Genomic DNA, 17944 nt, shown 5'->3' with positions numbered 1-17944 from the left:
TATGAAGAAATATAGTATTTTTGCTGGCAGTGCAGCATTGAGGAAGTGGGGTACCCACATTTTCCATTTACAGCACACCTAAGTAGCAAAGGGCAAATAGAATAAAAAAAGGAGAAAAAGGAGATCCCTTCATGAAAGCAGCAATCAAGGGAGTGATAGATTCTTGGACAGAGAGCAGCTTTTTTGAAAACTCAATGTCATCCAAAAGCACCAACAGAATAAATTTGTCACTCAAAAGACCTTTCCTGATGAAAATTTGAAGAGGACGTCCCAAGTGGCCTTAAACCTGTTTATTGGTGTCATTTTTTCTCTGGTCATTGAGAATCAAGATACAGAAGTATGATCTGCTTTTCAAAAGAAAACTATAAGAGCATCTTCTTCAAGGCTCATGAATTCAATTTACTCATGTGTGGGTTTGAAAAGCAACCTTTTGTAGCATTTGCTTCCAAGTGTCATCTTTCAATTTTATTTTCACATCGTTAAAGTTAAACCATTTTGCCACCTTTAAAACCCCCAACTTACTTTTCTTTCCAAAACAATGTGCTGCATGGAAGTTCCTGTGTAGGAACAACATCAGATTTGGCACATGAGGGCACAAGAGCTATCTAGAACCAAAGTGGATTGCAAAACATCATTTTACTTGAGCTCAAAGAAATCTCTTGATAGTGATATTTGAGTTGTAAGTAGCATCCATTGTTATCTTGGATTGGCGCCCAAAAATTTCAATACAATCCTGTACCGACGTGCAAAATGGTACATGATTAAATCAAAGTTAAAATCCAGCCAAAACAACTCTATAATTGGTGATCTAATAGTCTTGCAGTTCTTTCCTCAAATACATTCAAGATATCAATGCTTTTGAGCTTGAATTTTGGTGACCCAGTATTTTCAGAGAAGTATTTGATGAAAGGGAAAAAAGAGCTGCTGCCTTTAAATTGATTAGAGCCTTCCAATTGATCAAGAAACTGATTCATGATAAGGCTTGTCTCTTCAAAGTTTTGAGTTATTAGCTCTTCCATCATAAGTTGAAATTGAAACATATTCATGTCCTTTGATAATTCTAGATACATTGGCATATCTATAGTGTACTCAGTCTCAGTTCAATCAGATCATCTTCAAGTTCAGTTAGAAGGAGAATCTATCAGGGCACATACAATTTGACCAAAATATGAGTAACTTCATTTTCTCCTTTTCACCCCAGTGATTTAGTATATTGATCCCATATCTCTTGAGGTTTGATTGAAATGAAGCATATTCATTGACCTGTCTATAGTTTAGTTTTATACTCAGACCCACATCTAGGACCATGTATTTCTTTGAAAAATATGTCTGAAAACATACCCTTCAACCTTCAAGGACTTGATGTAATCAATCATGGTTTCTTTATATTCTTTCAATTTCCTGTGAGCCCAATGCATATATTCCATTCCAATGTACAATTTATTTCCAGGGAATTTTGAAGCTTCCTGTAGTTGATTGATATAAACAACTTGGGTTTCTATGACTCTTTTCCTTTCACTGTCAGCCTGGGTATAAAGGTTCATACCTAGTTTCAAAGATCATCCATAAGCAGATCTGTATGTGCATCAAAGTTTGCTATTCAAACTCACAGGATGTCCAGAGTAAGAAGATTTGTTTTTGGTTTCCTGGAGACCAATCTCCTGAAAGTTTTAAACCATTCTTTCCCAGATTTTTTTCCATTGATGAAAACTCAAGTATCTCCCTATAGAAGTGAAGGTGTTTGAAAAGGATTCATAGTCATCAAGCCTGTTTTGTGCACTCACCTGTCTTCACTTAGTCTTTTGATGTAATCCTTCATCTTCCAAGTGTATGATTTGATTGCAATCTTCAGATCATTCATCCAAAGATCAGAACTGATGTGAGGTTCAATCTAGAGCCCAATATACTCCATCTTTGTCAACTGAGATAATATAGCTTGTACTGCCTTGATGTCCAGATCAAATTCTTCCCCAATCAAATTTAGGACTTGAAAGATTACAATTTGCTTGTTTATATCTCTTCTGGGTCCTTCTAATTCCAAAGTTTCACAGAAATAAATCATTCTGTCACTCCATTCTTCAGGATTTGAAAGTAGAACCTCAAGAAAGGTGTTGTATAATTCAGGAAACTGATTTGAGCCCCAACTCTTTTGAAATACTATATGGAAGTAATGTATATTTTAGAAAATCCTGTTATGGGATACTATGGGAGATTTTTTGATGGACTTACTTTGATCCCAGATATTTCTTACTTCTTGAGGTAGAAGTTGAGGCTTTTCATGAGTGGATACATCTGGAGAACATGATCTTGAGGTTGAATGATCCTCCACCAATCCCTTTGTGTCAACCTCTGTGACTACAAAAAAGGAATGGAATTTGTGATTGGCATACAAGGACCCCAAAAATGAATGATATAGATCAAAGTGGAATCAACACTTACCTTCTGGTTTTGAGAGTACATCTTTTACTAGATCCTCTGCAACAGAACTCACATTTGTGCATACTGGGAAAAAGAATTGTGATTGTAAGATGAAGTGAATAGATATGTACCAATAAAGTCCCAATATTTTTAACCTTGTCATGATTGAGATGAGTTTGATCTGAAAAGATTCAAAGTCAAACTTGATTTTCTCAAATCACATGAGATTGAATTTAATTTCCCTCCAAGTTTTTGACCAAAGAAATCTAGGTCATCTGATACCATTCACTATTTCTTTTTTTCAATGGTTTTTCTGTACTACTACATGTGCCAAGACTAAGTGAGATAGCTTGATGATCTGATCCAGCATGTGTAGGTGTCAAAAGAATATGTCACCCAACTTAGATCAGATATTCAAAGTTTGCATTGAAATAAAATGTACAGGTTTGTTGAGGCATGTCAGGGCTATATACCCAGAGGTCTGTATTATCTCCCTTGTACTCACATATCAGCCAAATTCATGGTTTCTGATCTGATGATTGATGGTATGTTTAAGATTCAGATTTAACATCTTGGAATTGTATCCACACCCAAGATCTGGGAAAATTGCATCTATATCCTCATTCATCATCAAAATCAGATTAGGTGAAATTAAAAATAACAACAGTGGTACACAAACCTTAACACCCGACCTCAAACCCCATGGACAAAACCCACAACAACCCATAAAACAATTGGGTTGTCATGGGTTTTGTCCATGAGTTTTGAGGTTGGGTGTTCAAGTTTGTGTACTGCTAATTTGGGTTGTCATGGGTTTTGTCCATGAGTTCTTAGGTCAGGTGTCAAGGTTTGTGTACTGCTAATCCACATATAATACCATATTCAAAAATAAACCTTCCAAAATGTGTTTTTGTATGTATTACTATCCTAGTATTGTAATTACTGGTAGCTAATCATTGTTCAGTTACTCTGATCACACAAGAGGCCTCCAAAAGAGATCCTCCTAGTGTGTAACAGGGGAAATTCACTAGTTAAAAGCAGTAGAGCCCTTGCTAGCCATCACATACCTAGCACAGTTACCTATTAGGAAGACACTGGATAAGAAGCACAGACTCTTCAAGTAAATCACATTGCTTTTTGGTGATGTTTTCTTTAAAAAATACCTTTTTCTTAAGATTTCTTTTTTGTAAATATCAAAATCCTGATTCTGTAGAAAGTATCTCTTTTTGTTACAAAATTTGAAGAATTCACATTCTGACCATGATTTGCTTCATCAAATTCTTTAATGAGGTCTTCAAGAGGCAAAGCTCCATGTTATATGGGAATGATTCAATAACTATATGCTTCAAGGAATACCTGCCTCAATGAGCTTGAAGAAACATGTCTGACTTTTCACTTTCATGATAGATGATGTCTTGAGTTGAGGAACCCATGGCATTAATGTTGGATGTAACTCGTTGTAAAAATCATGTCTGGGATTCCTCTTCAAGGTATGCACCAGAAAAGACCTTGAATCTAGAAAGATTGTATACAAGGTTCGGAATCTGAGAACACATTTTTTGATTCAAATTAAACATATATATTGACAGTAGGGGGTTTCAACTTGAAGATATTTTTGCATAAACTTTTACAAAGTAGACAAGCTTGCATGTAAAATCTACAGTGTGTTTTTTTCTGCAAATCACGGTCAACAGCATTTGGGACCATTTTTAGGTCTCCCAAATTTCTACATTTACAGTAAACTTTACAACAACAGGCAAGTTGTTGTATTAGGGGGTTTCAAGTCGAAATTTTATGGTATTTCACAGTACAACAAGTTGTCCAAGACCATAAGATATCACGTAAAATTTAAAAATTTGGGACACCTTTTTAGGTGTCCCAAATGCTATTGACCGTATATTTGCAGAAAAAACAAACACTGTAAAATTTTGAAAACTTGTCTGTTCCATAAAACTTTTCACAAAAATATCCTGACTTGAAACCCCCTATTGTAAAGATACCATAAAAAACACAACTTGAAACCCCCTAATGTGTAATATATTGTTCATTTTTTAACTTCAAAATTCCACATTACTCATTATTAAACTCCTCTTGAAAATTTGAGTTCAGCATTGAATTTGTGTTGCCTAATAAACGTATTGTTTCATACTAAGGTGAGTCTTAGTTGGCATAATGATCTTGTCCGCTATCTCTGTTTCATCACAGGTCTGGGAAAAGGGACAGGTTTGCCTCATATTCCTCCTGTGGTGACAGTGTGCAGTATCAAGAATGGAATATGACACTTATTCTTCTTGCCCAATGTTGATTGGGATGCACAAAGTATTTTAGGGCTCTAAACTTTGGTGGCACATGTCATGATAGATTTTGGTTTTTATCTTGCCCTGAGAAGGGGTGAACAAGGTTTGTGCTGGTCATTATTGAGATCATTTCTTACTTTGTTCTTGTTTACCTGCTTTCAATTTTCTTTGTCTACTTCAAGCACTTTGATAAAGTTTGTATCAAAGTTTTTGAACATCATCACCTCTCAATTCAACATGAGCCAAATAGTAAGTAATCAATCATGAGGGGAAATTATATATATATATATATTAGGGGTACACAAACTTGAACACCCAACCTAAAAACCCATGGACAAAACCCATGACAACCTGATTGTTTTTTGGGTTTTGTCCATGGGTTTTCCGCTTTCCCGTTGGACAAAACCCAAAAAACAATCGGGCTGTCATGGGTTTTGTCCATGGGTTTTTAGGTCGGGTTTTCATGTTTGTGTACCCCTATTGAGATCAAAAATCTTGTTTTATATATGCGTGTAGATACATAGTGAAGAAATAAAGATGTTCAAGCTTCGGAAATATAATGATGTACTAGTACATTACAATATATAAATAACAAGACGAAGCAAGAAAGATATACAAAGTAATTACAAGCTCAATGTAAAACAATCATAAAAAACAAATATGGATACCACAACACGAAGCAAGTTGATAATGAAAAAATTTCAACCAATTCTGGCTTCTCCAACGGTAGCTCTCCTATCAATACCAACGGTCATAAACCCAACTAAACCTTGATTCAAAATATTTCCAAACTTTTTGATTTCAAATATCGGGTCAAATCCATTTTGAAAAGATTCATCAAAGATAGATCCAGAATCTCTCCAATTTCTTGTACGATCTTTTAGTGGATTGAATCTATAAGGTGACATTCTATCAATCTGTAAATTGATTTCATCTGGAAAAAAGAATTGTCCTATGTATTGAGATTCAGTGGATGTGAAGAATGTGGTGGATGTTGTGTTTTGATGTTCGGTCCAGTTTAAATGAACTTTAGCATGTACATCTGAACCAAAACCAAAAAGAAAAGAAAAAACTTGTAAGCTTAATTCTTCAAAAAGTTGAAGAGAGGGAGAAAAGACAAACGAGTAGCACGACCAGTATAATAACCAGGAAAGATCGAAGTAAATCTGGAAACTCCATTTGAGTTGGTAGGCCAAGCCGCTCTTAAAAACGTTTCATCTTCACGAGTTAAAGGATAAGCAGTTAATAACCCAGCACGTTTTCCTCCTACTTGTGGTAATTCATCCATGAATTCTGGAGATCGAACTGGATGACCTGAATAAAAACCTGTAGCATTTGCGTGCCAGATATCGACCAATGCGTTTGGGATTGGTTCACAGGTTTCTACGTCTATTACACCTATATCGATCATCTATTCATGTCATTTGAAAGCTTGGGTTAGATTTGGGATCCAGAATTTAGAACTGAGGTGGTATAGGAGTTGATCTTACAAATAGTAATCCCTCTTGCCATTCTGCTAAATTTTGTCGAATCGGATGACGAGAAAAATGATGATAAGGACCAGGAGTCACCACAGGAGCTAAGAAGATCAAACCCCCAAAAAATAAGTTTCCAATCCATAGAAAAAAGAAAGTAAAAGAGGCTCAACAAAGTACACATGTTTGATTACGTATGTTTGGAGGATGTAGTTGATGATAAGAAGTTGAAAGAGCAAATGGATCAAAAGAGATTTGTTGAGATTCAGGAATTTGATCGATTGACCAAGTTGATTGACGATATTGAATGTATTCTGAGATGATTGGTAAACAATGGTCTAAAGATTTTTGCGATGATAGATATCGATCTAATTCTGGTCCGGTTAATGGTGGTCCATGTGATTCTGATTCGAGAATAACAAATGGGAATCAGTTTGATGATGATGTGATATGATATATATGACCACAAAGAGATTGTTTAGATACCTGTTTTCTCGATTATCAGTGTGATGGTTACGAAGGATAGCCAGTTGATTAGGATTAAAGTCTTCATTTCTGAATGCAAGACAATGGAAAATATCTACTTTAAGGAATCTATTTCAAGGAAGCGATTTGGAAGGCCTGAAGTCAAAGTGAAGTCAACTACGCACGCCATTATATCCCCAGAACTCAACTTACAGACGATGGCAAATACCGGATATATGCATCCGGAAAGGATTGCCACTCAGGACGAGACTCTTACGTCACATCCGCGCATTACCAGCGCTCCGATTTAATCCGGTTTGATCCGCGCATCAGCGCGTTACTGAAGGAGCGACTACAAAACGGAAAACTTCAACTTGTACATAAGAAACTTGGTTGATAAAGAAACGAACAAAGAATCAAAATCCCGGAAATAGGTGGACATACAAGCGAGAGTATTTGAAGTCCAGTTTTTGCGTGGGCGGGCTTTGATCCGCGAGGTAATGGGAAATATCGATCGGAGATCAAGGAAACAGCGAGAAACGTGCTGGAAAGAGTGCTCGTAGTTGCGCGAAGCGGCTCACCTAAATGATGAGGTCACTGAAACTAGACAGGAAGAAGTGAAAAAAACCAATTGCTGATTAGCAGGCTCAGGAAAAACAAATGGTACATAGTGAAGAAATAGATGAATAATCAAGACTACATTATTAATTTAGAATCGACTGAATTACTTGGATGGACGTATTTCTTCGTTGGTGTTCATTTTCATTTGGATTACCTTTGGAAATTAATGAACTCTCCTGCGATGTTTACCATTACTTGAACTTAAGTCTGCGATTGATGCACCAGGTTTATGGTGGTCTGAGGAGTCAATGGTTTAATGTTTGAAGGTCCAATTGAAGTTGACCCAGTTGAAATTTGTATCATTGACGTTTGACTCGTTCCCTAATCCTTCCAAGAAATAATACTCCAGAGTTATCGAGTTGATCATAAACTACGGTTCACGATTTTTGTCAATTATTTTGATTATGGGCTTGGGTTTTTCAAAGGGAATGTGATTTTACTTGCCTTGTGAGGGAAGTCAAGGATGGTTTGATTGACTTTGTGGTTCGTCGTCGCGATCAAAATCCATATCATCTGTTCATACATCGAATCAAAAGACAAGTCAATCTCCACTTCAACTTCAAAGTTTTTTTACGTTCTTTGAAGCTAAAACTCACGAGATGGTTTGATGGGTCGACCGATTGGCGTTGTTCTTTATTTTGACTTGATTTGTCAAGATTTATCGCAAGAACAAGCAAGTTGATTTAGTATGGTCGAGTTCAAGTCAGATTCAAGGTAGTTTGCTTGGGACTGGATTCAATAGTTTACAAAGAGTTGTGTTCAAAATTAAAACTGACAAAGACAAAGTTGGTGAGGACACTCCCTTCAACTGTTATCCTCATGAAGCGTTGACAGCCGTACTTGCGTGTGCCTGCCAGTGCCATCTCCTCCGCTTGGTCACTTTGACAAAAACACAAGCAAGCAAAAGAATCCACCGCGCTGTTTAACTGAGTTCCATAGTCTGACCCTTTTTCCTCGCGAGCTCGGGGGTCTGGAGAGGGACTTATCCGCCGGGCCTCTAACTTATGCCAAGTCCCAAATTCTCCAGGGCTCTTTTAACCTTTGCAATCTCGGTGCCCTGGAGAGGGATCTGCGACTTATCAGCTCCTTTTGGTGCGCAAGCAGGGGCCCAAAAGGCTGGTCGGGTAAATTCAACACTTGTCTTTTGTAGTTTGGATGCTACACAATTTCTGAGGAGAGCAAAATCTTCAGATCAATGGAATGAACAACTTGGTATTTTGAACAAAGTTCAATGGCCATGTCTCAGTCCTTCCAGAAGAGAACAAGGGTTGTGTTCATTGGGTCAATTGTAAATTTTGTTTCAAAGATTCAGACGTTGCCTGCAAACAAATTTCATCTTTGAAAAGCTTTATGCCTTTGTCCAGAAATCTCGGAGCAAGATATGAGAAGGCTGAATACACGATCTGATGACAATGGGCAAGGTGATTGATTGAAAGGAACAAGGAGTTCTTGTGGTTTATAAAAAACCTCCCAGACAAACTTGAATCTGGAACCCCATGCTGCCCCAAACTTAACTAAGTCCCTCTCTGACCTGTACTGGCCAGCTCAAAAGAGGGACTTGCACCCAATGTCGAAAAGTTGGCATGAAGGTTGTTGAGGCATTTTCCCAAAATCTACTTGCCTTATGAAACTTTTTTTTACCTTCTCAAATTTCCCTAACGCCAAAACAAAAATTGTACCTCTTGAAATTCTTTATAACCTGGTACTCTTGGCTTCTCAATAGCGTGAGTGGTTGTGTACATATTTATATAAGTTTTTCACGGCTTGAAACCAAAAATCAGGTAATCTTGCCTGATCCGAGGCTGAAATTTGAATTTTGTTGCAGACTTGAAACACCAACTTTCCTTGCTATTTGCAGAACCATTCCACCTATCAGGATTCTGAAAGCATTGGGTTGTAGCCAAGAGCAAGGCGCACATTTTTCATTCTTGGCTCAGGAAAGGTTAGAATGGTAAAAAAAAAATTTGTAAGGCAGGTCGATTTTGGGAAAATGCCGCAATGACCTTCATGCCAACTTTTCGACATTGGGCGCAAGTCCCTCTTTTGAGCTGGCCAGTACAGGTCAGAGAGGACTTAGTTAAGTTTGATGCTGCCCCACCAAGACTGGTAGATAATGTTGTCCTTCTCCAGACACCCAAGCTTGCAAGGAAAAAGTTTCTGACTGGAGGGACTTAGTTAAGTTAGGCCGGGCCTGGTGAGTCAGCAGGGGGTTCAAATATTAAGTTTGGCTGAGAGGTTTTTAAAAAACTCAAAAACTCACATTTTGCCTCAATCAACCCCTGTGCCCATTTGAACTGGAGCTCCTTTTGAACATCCCCTTCCAATCTATCTATACATATTTGCTATATCTCACTCTCACCTTCCTCAAGAACTCCAGGAAGTTTTTGAAATCAAAATATGATGTGCAGGCAATAAGTACTCCATTTTCTATTTTTACTTGAAGGGCACGTCAAGTGCTCAATCCGCAGGATTCTATGTATATGTAAAACTCTACATATGAAAACTCTCAGTTTGAGCTAACTTAACTAAGTCCCTCTTGGACAAACAAGTAGTTGAGAGAGGGACTTATACCTTATACCACCTCTTTGGCGTATGAGCCGCAAAATTTTGGCTGGGGACTTCTTCAACACTCCATATCTTTGTATCCTGAAAACAAATATCCTTGGGACCAAATGAATGAGCTGTGCGCCCGCTTAATCTACACACCTATGTGTAGCCTGCTTTGAATTTGATTCAAAACCCACAGAGCAATGCAAGTGTGAAGTTTGCAAAAAATACAAAAATCAGGCCAAAAGTCGACAACCTGTCAAAAGCTCACACCAAACACACTGAAATGTTACACAAAAACCGATTCTTCAAGTCTGGTTTTAAGGGCTTTCCTGGCGGCAAGGGGGGGATTTGAAAAGATGTGTGTGTGTGTAGGATGATCAGGCACAGATGACTTTTCTTTGGTCCAGAAGATATTTGTATACAGGCTACAAAGATATTGGGGATTATAAATATTTCCAGCCAAACTTTTCTGGCTCATATGCCAAAGAGGTGGTATAAGGTCTAAGTCCCTCTCTTGACTACTTGTTTATCCAAGAGGAACTTAGTTAAGTTATGTCAGACTAAGTATAACTTGAGTAGTAAAACTAGTCTGAATGAGACTTACTAAATGTAGGTTTCTAAAAATATTTGTTGATATTTATCTTAGAGACGTGGTTTTCGATTCTTAGTAAGTTAAAGATAATCTATAGTTGTTGACTACAGATGTCTGTGGTGCGGGATGATTACCGCTGCCAGGTACTGGACGAGATGTTGAACTTCTCGAGCGTCTTCCAAAGAAATAGTTAAAAGTAACTATCTATTCTTCAGGTGGCACTTCAGTGCTCGTTGATTTGTTAAATCAAAAAGGGGTGATTCCGGATGAAAGTCTTTAGTCGAATGGGCCACGCCAAACAATCTCTAACGCTTTCTAAGTTGGAAGTTTTAGTAAAAAAAAGAAGATAGAAAAAGATGGTTGCTTTTGAGCAGAATGAAGCGTGCAATAGAAATTCAATAGCAAAAGGATTTTCTAATACCGAGTATCAATTCAAAAGTAAAGAGGTTTTTCTAAGATGGGTAAAAGTGAACAAGGATTGTTCTCTTTATTTGGTGAGAATCGTGGTTCTTTATATACCAACTTTGGTTAACATTGTATGATGTCATGTAAGAAACCCTTATCTCCTGAGGTTGGCCTGGTTTGGGGTTTTGTAGTTTTAGTAACTATGTAAACCCTTTCTCGTAGTCTTTTGGCCTGGTCAGGGTCTTTCATTATTTAGTCCCTGGCCTGGGTTAAGGATAAAATTTCTCTCTCGTTGTCTACCCTTCTTCTACCAAGGGTTAATTAAGTTGTACCCTTGGTTATAGAGTTGGTGACTCGAGTTTTATTCTTTTTACACTCTTGAAACTCGAGTGATAGAGTTGTAATATTTCTTTTTTATGTATTAAGTTTTAATTATGTACTTACTTACTTTGTTAACCTTGAAGGTTTTGCTCTGCAAAACCTCTCTGGTTGACAAGTTAGCAGTTTGTGGTTTTTGATTCAAGAAGCTACCACATTTCTTAAGCTTGTCCTACCACTTTAGAATACTGACCATTAACCAACATGGAGCAGTAGACTAACTGTGTGGACTGGGGTGGGTCCCAGAGGCCAGATAATCTGGGATGTGGTTATCTACCATATCTAAAACCAAACCTTTGGGTCAAGGACAGTGCCTAAGAAGTTGTGGACTTCTCAACCCCTCAGCTCACGGGAGGATAGAGCTGTCAGCCTGAGAAGTCAAAACCCCACCAAAATCCCTCTTGGGAGAAAACTTTGTATTCATCATGTTCTCACCATTCAGATGCCAAACCACAGGACCCTGTAATGCACCTACAGAGGGTAGTGACAAAGTCTGATTTTCAGTTTTCAGGCTCTACGCTACACAACACTCATTCTCCCACAAGCCCACTTCAAAAGATGTGCATGGAATAGGGCTATCAGATGAGCTTGGTCTGACCCCTGTAGATTGGCTTACTGCGGCATAAATTGCAAAGGCACAAAACCTTTTTAGGCCCCCAAGGCCCAATTCCGACCTTTGAATTTGGCTATTTTGGGGCTTTACACTTGAATATCTCGGGGAGTATTGGTGCTATAGGGTTAAAAGTTAGTGCATATGAATGCTCTGCTTTTTGCGTTTCTTTTGCGCTCCTATAGCAAAAGAGAAGTGTGATTTTGTACCCAGAAAATCTGTTACAAAAAGGTCGGAATCTACACCACTGACCTCCATAGGTGCATTCCAGGGTCCTCAAACCACTCCAGACTTTATAGTTCAAACTGAACTATATAAATCTGCACTGCTGATCCTCCAAACTTTATTTCCTATTGAATTTAATTCTTATATTCAGGTTGATCCACTTCTAATAATCACCATGTCCTTTTGTTGTTTGCTTGTCAACAAGCGCACACAAGTTGCCTTTGTGCCTCAAAGGCAGTCTGTGTGCGCTTGTTGTCGGGCAACTGCCACAAGGACACGGTGAATATAATGTGAAAAAAGAAATTTTCCTCTAAAATTTTCCATCTCATGCTTCAGTATACATTTCCATTTGTGTCTCCTTCATGGACAACTAACGTCAGTAACCTCATTCTTCCCTCTATCAAAAAACTAGGAGTGTTCTGTATCCTGAGTCTCAACACCTTCTGACCCTCAGAACCTCAACTCCTCCAGAAGCTTCACTTTTTGCTTCATTTGTCTTGCTTCAAGTATTCTGAGATAGATCTTATAGGCTTCTGGCATCCTTCTCCCGCAAGCTTTAACTTCCTCTCTTGTAGCTCCTAGGTTCCACCAGAGCAATGCTCCACCAATCCTTGAGGAGTGACGTTGCATCAACTGTTTCAAGGATGCTCTGTTACAATTCCACACATTCCTATCTATAATCTCATTCTATCAACGTCGATTTCCTGAAGACCAATTGCTCATCACCAATCATGAACAATTGGTCAGTCGTCAACCTCAGCCTCAGGTTGTATCACATTCTTGATGCTCTAACATGATCTAAACAGGACTTCTGATCTTGAAAATGTATAATTTGTAGTTCAGCAGGTTTTGCCGTCTTGGCTTTGTGAATCTCAATGAGACTCAAAAAATCAGTAAGAACTGAACAAGAAACATTGTTTGAATCAATCCCCTTCAGCTCTTATCCGGCGTTAACAAGACTGTTCCTTGTGCAAATCCTCAATCCCGGATTCCTTATCTGCGCGTGGTACTACGGGGGAAAAATCAAAAAATGCATGCCATCATTGCACAAATTTCTTAAATACACAGCTGTATGAGAATCAACGTGCGTGTATGCATGTAGGTACATAGTGAACAAATAAACGATCTTCAAATTCTGAAAATATAATGATAGACTAGTACATTACAATGTATAAAAAGACGAGCCGAGACAAAGAAAGATGAACGAAATAACAACGAGCAAGTATAACGATCATAAAAAACGAATACAATCACCACAACACTAACCAAGTTGATAATGAAAGCTTTTCAACCAGCCCAAGCATGACCAAAGCTAGCTTTCCTATCGATACCTACGGTCATAAACCCAACTAAGCCTTGATTTATAATATTTCCAAACTTTTTAATTTCAAAAATTGGTTCAAATTCATTTTGAAAAGAATCATTAAAGATTGATAAAGAATCTCTCCAATTTCTTGTACGATCTTTCACTGGATTGAATCTATAAGGTGACATTCCATCCACCTGTAAATTAATTTCATCTGGAAAAAAGAATTGACCTATGTATTGAGATTCGGAGGATGTGAAGAATGTGGTGGATGTTGAGTTTTGATGTTCGGTCCAGTTCAGATGGACTTTAGCATGTACATCTAGACGGAAACGAAAAAGAAAAAAATGTAAGATCGATTCTTCACAAAGGTCAAGAAAGAGAAAAAAACAAACGAGTAGCACGGCCAGTATAATAACCAGGAAAGATCGAAGTAAATCTGGAAACTCCATTCGAATTGGTAGGCCAAGCCGCTCTTAAAAACGTTTCATCCTCGAGAGTTAAAGGATAAGCAGTTAATAACCCAGCACGTCTTCCTCCTACTTGTGGTAATTCATCCATTAAGTCTGGAGATCGAACTGGATGACCTGAATAAAAACCCGTAGCATTCGCGTGCCAGATATCGACCAATGCGTTTGGGATTGGTTCACATGTTTCTACGTCTATTACACCTATATCCATCATCTATACATGTCATTTGAAGGGTTGGGTTAGATTTGGGATCCAGAATTTAGAATTGAGGTAGTATAAGAGTTGATCTTACAAATAGTAATCCCTCTTGCCATTCTGCTAAATTTTGTCGAATCGGATGACCAGACAGATGATAATAAGGACCAGAAGTCACCACGGGAGCTAAAATAATCAAACCCCCCAAAAAATAAGTTTCCAATCCATAGAAAAAAAGAAAGTAAAAGAGGCTTAACAAAGAACACAAGATTGATTACGTATGTTTGGAGGATGTAGTTGGTGGTAAGAAGTAGAAAGAGAGAATGGATCGAAAGAGATTTGTTGAGATTCAGGAATTTGATCGATTGACCAAGTTGATTGACGATATTGAATGTATTCTGAGATGATTGGTAAACAATGGTCTAAAGATTTTTGCGATGATAGATATCGATCTAATTCTGGTCCTGTTAATGGTGGTCCATGTGATTCTGATTCGAAAATAACAAATTGGAATCAGTTTGATGATGATGTGATATGATACATATAACCACAAAGAGATTGTTTTGATACCTGTTTTCTCGATTATCAGTGTGATGGTCACGAAGGATAGCCAGTTGATTAGGATCAAAGTCTTCATTTTGGAATGCAAGATAATGGAAGATATCTTTTTCAAGGAAGCGACTTGGAAGGTTCGAAGTCAAAGTCAAGTCAAATAGGAAATCCAAAATGACAAACCGATCCAAAGTGGTTTATGAAGTACCAAAACAGATTAGTCATCAATCTCATCAATCTCTCATCACTTGACACTTTGTCAAGTACACCTCAGATATTCGACTTTGATACAGCTTGTGGGTAGTGCAGGTGGCTCATATGAATAAATTTCTTGAGTACCTTGATACTTTTTGTGAAGTGAAAATGGGTGTGGGTTGAGTTGAACTTGATAGAGTGAGAACTGGGTGATCAGGATGAATCAACTCAGGTCAGCCTGAGCCCCGACCCAAAAAACGCGGGTAATGGCCTACCCTCACCGCGAGCCCAACCCAAACCGATTGAATGTAGACCGGCCCATCCATCATCATCACCAATCACTTTACACAGGGTCAGGATTTTTTTTTGGGAAAACTTATCCTTGTTAACCTCAAGATGCCGTCAAAACGCCCGCCGGGCACAGACGAGGACAATCCATCCCCTCACCCGAAAAACCCGAGGCCGAATAAAGGTCCAATGGATCCTAACGCCATGGAGGATGTACTCACGTCATTAGCCAGCAACAACTCAGGTACAACGGACGCACTTTTACGAACAGTGATTCAGATGCTATCAATGTTCATGGAAACAATCAACAAGCTTAATGAAAAGATAGATAAATTGGAAGCCGATAGAGTCAAGGAATCAGAGAAAACCTCACGCACGATTCTTCAGCGCCAAGTATCACACACGCCAACGCCCAATCAACCAGCAACCAGAGCTCATGCTTGGACTAACCCATACCCGAAACGAACGCAACCTACAGGCCCCAAACCTCCTCCGAAAAACGCAGACATCAACGACTTTAAAGCGGCCACCTTGATCATTCACAAAACCCCGGGTCTAGAACCTTTCAAAGGCATGAAGAGGTCAGAGATAGTACGGAGCATCAACACGACTTTGACCGAACTAGACGCTAAAGTAAACGACACTCCGGTGAGAATTAGAGGTGCCATTATCCTTAATTCAGGAGACATTTTAATGAATATGGACAATCGGCTCATGAAGAACTGGCTTTTGGAAAACAAACACGTATGGACCAAGATGGCTCACAAGGATTTTGAAACATCTCAAGCCAGGTACCCGATTCTTTTCAATTTTGTCCCAGCCGAGATCGACGTCAACGACGAAGATTTTCTGAAAAAACTTGCTTTAGAAAACAACATCCCGATAGAAGACGTTCACTCAGCGAGATGGATCAAAGACCCGGCCGACACTAAAAAGAACCACGGTACGATCGTGGTCAACTTCTTAAACAAAGAGCTAGCTCATAAAGTTGAAAGAGGAGGCCTTTACGTAGATTGTTACAGAATCAAGAGCAAGCATTATGAGCAAGGACCAACGATGTGCTTCAATTGCTTAGACTTATATCACACTCACACATCCTGCACTAACCAACCGAACTGCGCCAAATGTGGAGACCCGCACAGCTCACTAGAATGCGCTAATAACGACTCTGATCAAGTCTGCGCTCGGTGCTATAACTTTGACAGCCTCAAAACGACTGACAGACTCAACCGCTTCAACAGTAAATACAACCACTCACCTAAAAGTCTAAACTGCCCGCTACGCAACACACGATTCAAGATCAGCCACCAATCTATGACCAATGAGTCTTAGGTACAATCATCAAATCTCCAACAGACCAACATCCCCACAGGATTCAGTAGTCGAAGATGAACATCTAGACCAAATCGACTCAAATTCAGACGTACCATTATCCCTTAATAAACTTTCTATCTTACACTTCAATTGTCATAACTCTATGCAACACACCCACGAAGCTCTTACGTACACCCAATACTCTATCCTTTCTCTTCAAGAACCTTGGTTCAACAGTCACTCGTTAACTTTCCCTCATCACGAAGCCTGGCATTGTATATCAGCCTACGATTACCATCCTACAGCTTGGTCAGACAGACCAAGAGTTTGTATCTATATATCAAAACTCATACCAACGACGCAATTCACAATCCTACCCAGCTTATCGGACATCATATTAGGTGTGGTCATTAGAGATGGATCGCCTAGTCAGAAGAAACTGCGCGTTATATCGTGGTACAACCCGCCTGGGTCGCATCGGGGGTTGCTCTTCTTAGGCAATTGGTTGAATAAACACCACAAGCGCCAAGTTCCCACTGCCATCACGACTGATTCCAACTTACACCACCAACTTTGGAACCCTCCGGACTACACCGCTACAAACGCTCAGGCAAAGAGATTGCTCCAATTGCTCAGCTCAAAGGGTTTCAAACTCATCTCGCCGAAAGGAGTCCCTACCCGATTCTCGGCAGGGACCCAATCCACAGCCATTGACCTCATCTGGGCTAGTTGGAACCTCACAGAGAAGGTTTTGAGCTGTAAAGTACTAACCACTGCTCTAGCCTCCGATCATTTTCCATTAGAAACTTTCCTAGACTTTTCCTTCATTCCCCCAGTGGAGTCACACATTTCCCTAAAAATTACTGACATTGACATCTCACTTTTCCACAGCAAACTAACAACTGAACTCAATCTGCGCCCACCAGCTTACAACACCCAGGATGACATCAACACAGCTATATCAACCCTATCTGACACTATCTTAACTGCGGCCCATAGCCAAGGTAAGAAAGTCAAAACCGTTATCAACAAGTACAAAAGCTGGTGGGACAAAGAACTCTTGAACCCGATCCTCAAAAATCGAAACCGAGCCAGAAGGTGGTGGCTTCGCTCACATCTCCCGGAAGCAAAACAGTGTTATGTCGACTGGCAGAAATTTTTCAAGGAACAAGTAGTTCTAACAAAGACCCGCCACTGGAAGTCTTTCCTAGCCAACTGCTCAGGTAACGACTCCTTCAAAGCCTTCAGATATGTCAAACCCAAATCAACGGGAGAAATCACCCCACTTAAGAAAGCGGACGGATCTATCGCCACGAGAAAGGACGAACAAGCTCAACTCCTCTATTACGGGACCTCAGTCGCTCACATTGAAGCAGACCTCTCGGACATACCTCAGGAACCGCCGCTTCAAGAACAACGAAGTGTACTCGCCTTCCCAACTCTCCACCCGGATGAACTAAACAGAATAATCAATCACCTCCCGAATCGTAAAGCCAAAGGGGAAGATCAACTCTCAAACGAACTACTTAAACTGGCATTACCGGCAATAGAGGAAGAACTATGCAAAATCTTCAACTCATGCTTTCA

General features: G+C 39.3%; 3 protein-coding genes across 3 annotated transcripts; all 3 read right to left on the bottom strand.

The window, feature by feature from the left end:
* Nucleotides 1-794: 794 nt before the first annotated feature.
* MELLADRAFT_60212 (uncharacterized protein) lies at nucleotides 795-2581 on the bottom strand (the record flags this gene model as incomplete). Its single annotated transcript, XM_007405891.1, has 8 exons — nucleotides 795-1078; nucleotides 1155-1267; nucleotides 1342-1546; nucleotides 1611-1723; nucleotides 1785-1874; nucleotides 1908-2157; nucleotides 2230-2355; nucleotides 2440-2581. 8 exons carry the CDS (start codon nucleotides 2579-2581, stop codon nucleotides 795-797), a joined length of 1323 nt encoding a protein of 440 aa, XP_007405953.1.
* Nucleotides 2582-5197: 2616 nt separating this feature from the next.
* On the bottom strand, nucleotides 5198-7036 carry MELLADRAFT_70973 (uncharacterized protein; the record flags this gene model as incomplete). The annotated part of the gene is made up of 6 exons (XM_007405890.1): nucleotides 5198-5757; nucleotides 5838-6126; nucleotides 6206-6294; nucleotides 6364-6594; nucleotides 6677-6794; nucleotides 6882-7036. 5 exons carry the CDS (start codon nucleotides 6741-6743, stop codon nucleotides 5417-5419), a joined length of 1017 nt encoding a protein of 338 aa, XP_007405952.1.
* A 6011-nt stretch (nucleotides 7037-13047) lies between these two features.
* On the bottom strand, nucleotides 13048-14739 carry MELLADRAFT_70972 (uncharacterized protein; the record flags this gene model as incomplete). The annotated part of the gene is made up of 5 exons (XM_007405889.1): nucleotides 13048-13664; nucleotides 13738-14026; nucleotides 14106-14194; nucleotides 14266-14496; nucleotides 14579-14739. The coding sequence occupies 5 exons, from the start codon at nucleotides 14643-14645 to the stop codon at nucleotides 13324-13326; spliced, it is 1017 nt and encodes a 338-aa protein (XP_007405951.1).
* Nucleotides 14740-17944: the final 3205 nt, after the last annotated feature.

The sequence above is a fragment of the Melampsora larici-populina genome, assembly GCF_000204055.1.
Source record: "Melampsora larici-populina 98AG31 unplaced genomic scaffold MELLAscaffold_5, whole genome shotgun sequence".
Lineage (NCBI taxonomy): Eukaryota > Fungi > Basidiomycota > Pucciniomycetes > Pucciniales > Melampsoraceae > Melampsora > Melampsora laricis-populina.
The sequence above is the reverse complement of the archived record's forward strand: the minus strand, read 5'-3'. Positions and strand labels throughout refer to the sequence as shown.